We start from the raw sequence: 8120 nt of genomic DNA, 5'->3' as shown, positions 1-8120 counted from the left end.
GGAGGAAATACTCATCATGGCCAGTGATTGTCACTCCATACAATTTGCCTCCAGGGATGTGTATGAAAGAGGTGTACATGTTCTTAACTGTCATTGTTCCAGGGCCAAACAACCGTAAACAAAAAATTGATGTTTATCTACAACCTTTAATAAAGGAATTAACCTTGTTGTGGGAGACGGGTGTAGAAGCATTTGACATCTCAAAAAAACAAAATTTTCAATTAAGGGCCGCTTTGATGTGGACAATCAATGACTTTCCAGCATATTCTATGTTATCTGGATGGAGTACTGCCGGTAACTTAGCATGTCCTTATTGTATGGAGGAAGCACAATCCTTCAGATTACGTCATGGTGGGAAAACAACTTAGTTTGACAGTCATAGAATGTTTCCTGACCAAAATCATCCATTTAGGAGAGATCGTAAAAACTTTCATAAAGGCCAGTCTGTCAGAAGGCTACCACCACCCCTTAGAACAGGAGAAGAAATCTTGAAGCAAATTTGTGAGTTGGGACTGAGAAATGTAACTGATCTAGATGCAGAAGAAGTTAATGGGAGAATTTGTAGGTGTTATGGATGGAAAAAGAGAAGCATCTTTTGGGATTTGCCTTATTGGAGCTCTAACATGATCCACCATAATCTCGATGTCATGCATATTGAGAAGAACATCTTTGATAATGTATTTAACACAAATCTTAATGTTGATGGCAAAATAAAAGCCAATCCAAAGGCACATGAAGATATGGTAAACTATTGCGATCGACCGCAATTGGCAAAGAATCCTATTGATGGAAGCTATCCCAAAGCTGCATATACAATAGAGAAGATTCAAAAAATTTCCTTGTTCAATTGGTTGGAAAATGTGAAGTTTCCAGATGGGTATGTTTCGAATTTGAGTCGGTGCCTAGACACAGACATGTATAAATTATTTGGTATAAAAAGTCATGATTACCATGTGTTCATGCAACGATTAATGCCTATTGCCTTTCGTGAGCTACTTCCTAGTAACGTGTGGCAAGCACTTACGGAATTGAGCTTATTTTTTAAGGATCTCACCTCGACTGTTCTTCGAGTGGTGGACATGGAGAGATTAGAGGAAGACATCCCACAGATCTTGTGTAAGTTGGAGCATATATTTCCTCCTGGATTCTTTAACTCAATGGACCATGTGCCTGTACACCTGCCATATGAAGCAAGGATTGTTGGACCTGTACAATATAGATGGATGTATCCTTTTGAGAGGTTATGAACTTTTTATGCTCTTATTATGACAAATATGATACACATGACTTTATGAATTTAATGGTCTATCCATTTACTTGTATAGGTACCTTCGAACTCTTAAAAAAATGATAGGGAATAAAGCTAGTGTCGAGGGTTCAATTTGCGAAGCATACTTGATGATGGAATCAACACAATTGTTTTCTCATTATTTTGAACCTCATGTCATGACACATAATCATAATGTGGCCCGTAATGATGATGGTGGTGTTATGGAAGATCTTGAAGGAAATTTATCAATATTCACCCATCCAGGCCGACTATAGGGAGAAGGAAAAAAGAGAAGTTTGTCCCTCGAAGAAATCAAGGCAGCCCAAACTTATATTCTACTAAATTGTGTAGAGGTTGAGCCATTTGTAAGGTATTATTTTTTAATAATAATAAATATATCCATATATTTTGAGTATGTATTTAACTTATTTTTGTTGCAATGAAGTATGTACATACAACGGTTGCAAGAAGAATTCCCCAACCTATCTCAGGATCAAATAAATGAGAGTCTCGAAACGTGGTTTGCTATATGGTTCAAAGAATATGTAAGACTATAAAAATCATTATCTTTTAATCAATTATGTACTTAAATTGGCTTGTTATATTAAACCAAGTCTTATAATTTTTTTGAAATAGGTCCGATGCAACCATATTGAGAACCAATTCTTGCGTAGTCTTGCTCATGGACCATTAATAAGCACAAAATGTTATCCGGTGTATTTTGTTAATGGATACAAATTTCACACGGAATGTCATGGTAGTGCAAGATCAATAATTAATAGTGGAGTTTGTATCTCGGATACAAATATTGGTGACTATTATGGACAGATACAAGAGATTATACAATTGGAATACCACGAAGAACCTTTAAAGAAAACTGTGTTATTCAAGTGGGAATGGTTTGATCCAACTGTGAATGTTGGTGTCAAAGAGCACAACCAATACAAACTAGTCGATGTGAACCATCACCATCGTTTTAACAAGTACGAACCTTTTATTCTTGCGATGCAAGCAACTCAAGTGTGTTATGTGCCTTATCCTAGCACGAAAAAGGACAAGGATGATTGGGTAGCTGTTTTGAAAGTTAAACCTCGGGATGTTATTGAACTTCCTGATGAGGCAATAACATCAACTCCAGAACCGACTCTTCCATTCCAAGTTGAAGAAGTTAAAGCCCATTTGATAGATATGAATTTCACCACTGATGAGAATATAATATTTATTGATCCAAATGGGGATGTAATTGAAATGGTTGAACCCATTAATGATGAACTATTGATAGAGAATCCAAAGTTCGAAAAAGAATCTTCAGAAGACGAGTGTGAAACTGAGGATGAAAATAAGGAGGATGATGAGGAAGAGTTTGAAGAAGAAACAGATGATGACTAGTGTGTTGATAATGCACTAGTATATTTTTTTTGAATTTTATTTTTCTAGTAATCTGTGTGGTATGTTATAAGTTATGTATCTATTTTGTAGTATAATCTATAGAGAATCGAATCGAATATCACGTTTGTATTAATCTAAATGGTATAGTACTCTTCTAGCTTACGTTGTGTTGTGCCTCTTTTTACATTAGTCTGACTTTTTTTTGTAGCAGTAGAATAATATTTATTATCAACTTAATAGTGTTACCTGATTAATCTATCTAAATTCAGAATTAATTGGAGCCAAGATTGTTGTATTTTGGTCTAAAGAAGTTATCAAATTCAACAATATATTCAGAGAGTTACTTCCTCCGTTGGCTCATGTGTTTAAACTGGTTGTCATTACATGAAAATACGTGATATTTTAGACAAGGAAAGGCTTAGTCATTTTACTGAATAGTAATAACAACATATTGAGAAGCATGTATTTTTCTGCTTTGTGTTGCTTCAATACTGGATTCTTTTAATGAATCTACCTTTGTTTCTTTGCTGCTAAAATGAGCTAAAGAAGCAAGCTTATTAATAGAATCAGCAATTTGTTCGACACAAATGACGATATCGGTTGGTATTGATGCAACTGCAGCCACTGGTATGACTTCTAGTAAGTTAATATCTTCCCAGAAACCTGATATGACAAGTGATTTCAGGTTCTTGACTGCAGTTTTGGCGTTTGAGACATGTTTATTAGCCGACAAGAGAGAAGTCATTGTTTTTATTGAACGTGCTAGTTCTTTTAGTTCTTTCCCAGATTCTATGCTCATTTTTGTTATTGTTTCCTTGATCATTCCCTTGATCTCTTCAGGCGCCTGCAATGGAGTATGGTAGCTTATGTTAGTTCAAATATAAGAGTTTAACTTAGCTTCTATGTGGTGATACGTTACACTATCACTTGACATAGCAAGGGATCTAATTTATGAAATCTGACAAACTTGTAAAATTAAAATACTAACTGAGTTTTAAATGCAACTGCTCCTTTGATGGAATTTATGGGATAGATTGAGATTCACTTTCAATATGCTGCTATACAAAGCTTCAGTAGTCTCATTTCGAACTACATCGAGATGGAGAACTAGATCCTCTTGATGTATAGCCAAAATTGTGAATTTGGACCTCTTAATCATTCATCTGCTTCTCAATGCGACATGTTACTTACTCATACGTTTTTCACATCAGTTGGTCGGATAAATGGTTTTTGCTTGAATTTTTTGTAACTTAGCTTCTGCTTGTTTGAATTTTCAGAGACTATACTGCTCAAGTTATGTTGGAGCATCCCATTGCAGGCCAAGAAAAGGAGCAATTGGAAATATGCCTCGAGGTAGAGGTCGAGGTAGCGCAGGCCGTGTAGGTAAATCTTCAGTTAGGGGTAATTTTGCTACTCGTGAAATTATGCCTACTTTTCTCATTCCTACAATCAATCCTCAACAAAGTGGTACGAGTTCCTCAGGTGGACCGGATCACATCAATCAAGTTCAAATATTTGGACATAGTAGTACGCCACCTATTCAAACATCAGGCCATGGTAGTACCCCAACTATTAATTTGGAACCATCTCCAAATACCCCTAATCAGAGCAACACAATAGGCGAGGGTACATCTTCTCAAAGCAACATAATAGGCGAAACTGAGTGTAGCAATACCCGCCGACCGTGAACACTTATTGCTATTTCTCCTACAGGGTTAGTCCATAATTGTACTATTACTTTTTGTATATTGTTATTGATACATTGTATTCCTTTAAATAATGTCTTCTAATTTGTTCAGGTTAGAGCCTTTATATGAATGCTCTGAGTTTATAACTAAGTCTTTCAAGAATGAACTTGATCCTAATGGATTCAACTGGAAAAACATCTCAAATGAGTTAAATTTTTTTTATTTTGGAGAATTCAAGGTATAATCCATCACAATTAGATTTTGAAATTATATTAACTTATATATGTAACTTATTAATGTTATTACTTTATAAAATTATTTAAGAAGGCTTTCTACTGGGATTCTTCAATTGATAGTGCGGTGCAGACCCAATGGGAGCGTAGGGCAGCAAAAAGATACAGTGATTTTGTTAGCAAACTAAAAGCAAATATGGTGCAACCAGACACTATTCCAAATAATGTGTGGAAAAGTTGGTTGAGACTTCGGAAAGATCCTAAGTGTGTTAAAAAGTCAGAAATAAATGCAAAAACGTTTTGTGGTGGGAGCAAAATTGCTACTGGGACTCATACATATGGCTTTATCAGTTTTGGGGAGCATCCCAAGAGACTTATAAGTGTATTTATAACTTTTTCCTCTCATTGATAGTAGAATTAGCAATCTGCCATGCCCCTTTGAGAATAGAGGCTTCTCCAACTAGCACTCTTCTTTGTCTCAAATAGGTTATTACTACTTGTTTTAAGTAAGTCAAAATAAACCAAATGATACCTTGGAAGTGGGATATGCAATTCATTGACTGTCCTTTTCCTCATTCTCTCTATAAATTGAAAATTGGAAAAAGGGATTCTTTCAATAAGGGCATCTTAAGTTGGCTCCTCGAGTCCTAGATGCCTCTCTTTAGTGCCGGCCCACCAAATTGCAGAAGACATAAATAATAGACTATATTACTACTAGAAAACAAAGAGCATTTTGTTTCAACTTTTGCTAGGCTGTGATTCATGGGTGCTGTTGGTAGCTCAAATGGTTATTATAGTATAAATCACCTAAAAAAGACGGTATAAAGGATCTTTTGCATGTCTTTTGAACCAAAAAGTTTTATAGATTTTTTAATGTAGTAGTTGCTTTTACCATTATAATTCATCTTTCCTCCTTTTGCCTATTCTCAATAAGTGTCCTGAATCAGTGTCATGGAGGAGAGCATGGGGGCAATGTCATGAATCAGTGTAAGAGTGTAACTGTGAGAGTGCTGGCAGAACAAAAAAAAAATTCTCGACTATCAGCAGTTCATAATATACTGATAATATGCTAACATTATGTGAAGAAATACTAAAAGATGTCTGCAGTTGGTTACAACAACAAGAACATACCCAGTAGTAGGAATATAATTTGGAATAGGATGTTTGGAAATGGAATACATTTGAGATGCAACACTCAAGAAAGTCAACTTTTAACATGGTAGGATGTTTATTTGTTTGGTTCTTTATTTTCGGTTTAAGTAAGGTCACTCTCTTTGTAATTTCTTCATTACTTGAGGGTTCCTTAGAAGCTCAGTGAGTATCCATTCTACTAATGTGGCTGAAGTGTCCATTGCTGCAATAAGCATGTCCCGTATATTGAAAAGGAAGCAGAATCAATATTAAAGATAGTTGTATTTTGAGCTTATATTAGTATGTGAATAATATACAAATACATACAAATCAGTGATGTGGGTAAGACATTTCTACTGATTTTGTTTTCAGTTGCCATGTAGTTCCACATATAGTTTCATTGGTTACTTGTCCTACCTGGAATAATTTTATTGGTTACTTGTCCTCCATGTAGTTCCATATATAGTTGTAATTCCTGACTAGAATCTGGATTGTTCCTAGAGTATTATTGCTGCCATTAGTTCCTAATTGCACAACTATACCCTTTTGTTTCTCTATCTTTTTAATTGAATAATTTTTGTATAGGCTATTAAAAAGGGTCGACATCCAACACCAAGTGAGTTGCATTTGCACGTCCATACTCAGGGTAATGATGAAAAATCTTTTGTTGCTGAGAAATCCTGAATCGTACATGTAAGATAACTTTTTAATTGACTTTACTTTCATTTATTTTTTTCATTTTGTAAATTGAATGTTCTTATTAACTCTTCTACAGGAAAAATATCAGTAGATATTACAACAACAAACACAAACTCAATCTGATATTGATCAGTGTAAAGCATATTATCAAGCCGCCGGAGGAGAAAAGAAAAGAAGAGTATATGGCCTTGGATCGCAAGTAAAATGCTACTACGGGCCAAATCTTCTTGGCTTTCTTGGATCTGATGCTATATCGTCAACAACACGTCCAAATTCTCAATAAACACCGATAGGGAATCTGTATGAGTTAGTGATGCGATTGATTCGTGCACTGACAGATCATATAGTTCCTGTAATCGTTGAGCGGGTACGCAAATTAGTTTCCTTACCCTCGCATCATCCAAATACTAATATAGCACCTATAGTTCCAACATCTTCTACTGCTAATATTGATGAGGTTCATGCATTGGGTTCTGATGATGACCGTAACTCTCCAGCCTAATATAGTTACCTTACTTTGTTTGGACATTATTGTTCGTCCTTGTGGATTTTTTGTACTTAATGATACTGTTATATGCATTATGCTATATATTTTGGACCTTGTTGAATTTATATTAATATCAGTGACTTTTTATTAAGTGTATTTAATAGTTTATGTATATGTTTGAACAGAGTACATTTAAAATAATAAATAATTTTTTTTAAAAAAACCAGCAATATAGTAAAAATAAATCAGCGACGGATGCGTTCCGTAGCTAAAATTATCGCGTAAAATTAAATCTTGCGACGAATTGGCGACAAAAGGTATTTTTTGCAAAAAGCAGGGACAATAAGCTATAACACGGCTAGCGATGGAAAATTTCGTCGCTATAAGAACAAACGACGAATTTTATTATGTATTGCAGCGGCGAAAGACATCAAAATAGCGACAGAAACAAGCTATATAGCGACGGATATTTCGCTCGCTGACCTTTGCTACAAAAATATGTCGTCGCTACTTCGTCGCTAATTCTGCGACGGTTTGGTATTTTTCTATAAGCTTAGCAACGAGAATTTTAGGGACCAACTTGAATCCATCGCTATTCCGTCGCTAAACAACTTTAGCGACAGAAAACATTGATTTAGAGATGGAATGCAACCGTCGATAAACGCTGTTTTTTTTGTAGTGTTAGTGGATTTTCCTGCTTTTTCTTTGACTTGTACTTAATCTAAACTATAGAATTTCTTGCTGTAACGATTATTTTCATTATTTTGACTATGTATTTACTTTGGGACTACGGAACGGTATTCCAGGAGACCCCCTGCATATATACTTTGGGACTACGGGACAGTATCCTGGGAGATCCCCTTGCATATTTAATTTGGGACTACAGAATGGCATCCCGGGAGATCCCCCTACACATTTACTTTTGGAACTACGAGATGGTATCTCAGGAGATCCCCTGTTGTTATTCCTGTGTAGTGTATTGATATTCTTTTGTGAATTCCTCTTTGTTAAAATTTCAGTCTCTTATTACACTGTGATATTTTTATTCTGCCTTATTAATTTATATATACCAGTAGGGCCCTAACCTGACCTCGTCACTACTCGACCGATGCTAGGCTTGACACTTGTTGATTACCGTTGTGGTGTACTCATGCTACTCTTCTGCACATGTTTCGTATGATACATGTACCTCCTACCAGCCCCGCTGTTAATTGCATTCTTGC

General features: G+C 35.5%; 1 protein-coding gene and 1 pseudogene across 1 annotated transcript; both read left to right on the top strand.

Moving 5' to 3' along the window:
- The first annotated feature begins 383 nt into the window (after positions 1-383).
- LOC142176262 (uncharacterized) lies at positions 384-2659 on the top strand. The gene is made up of 3 exons (XM_075243392.1): positions 384-1240; positions 1716-1815; positions 1907-2659. Exons 1-3 carry the CDS (start codon positions 384-386, stop codon positions 2657-2659), a joined length of 1710 nt encoding a protein of 569 aa, XP_075099493.1.
- A 587-nt stretch (positions 2660-3246) lies between these two features.
- On the top strand, positions 3247-6912 carry LOC142176261 (uncharacterized; annotated as a pseudogene).
- Positions 6913-8120: the final 1208 nt, after the last annotated feature.

The sequence above is a fragment of the Nicotiana tabacum genome, chromosome 22 (assembly GCF_000715075.1).
Source record: "Nicotiana tabacum cultivar K326 chromosome 22, ASM71507v2, whole genome shotgun sequence".
NCBI lineage: Eukaryota > Viridiplantae > Streptophyta > Magnoliopsida > Solanales > Solanaceae > Nicotiana > Nicotiana tabacum.
This window is presented reverse-complemented; position numbering and strand designations above follow the sequence as displayed.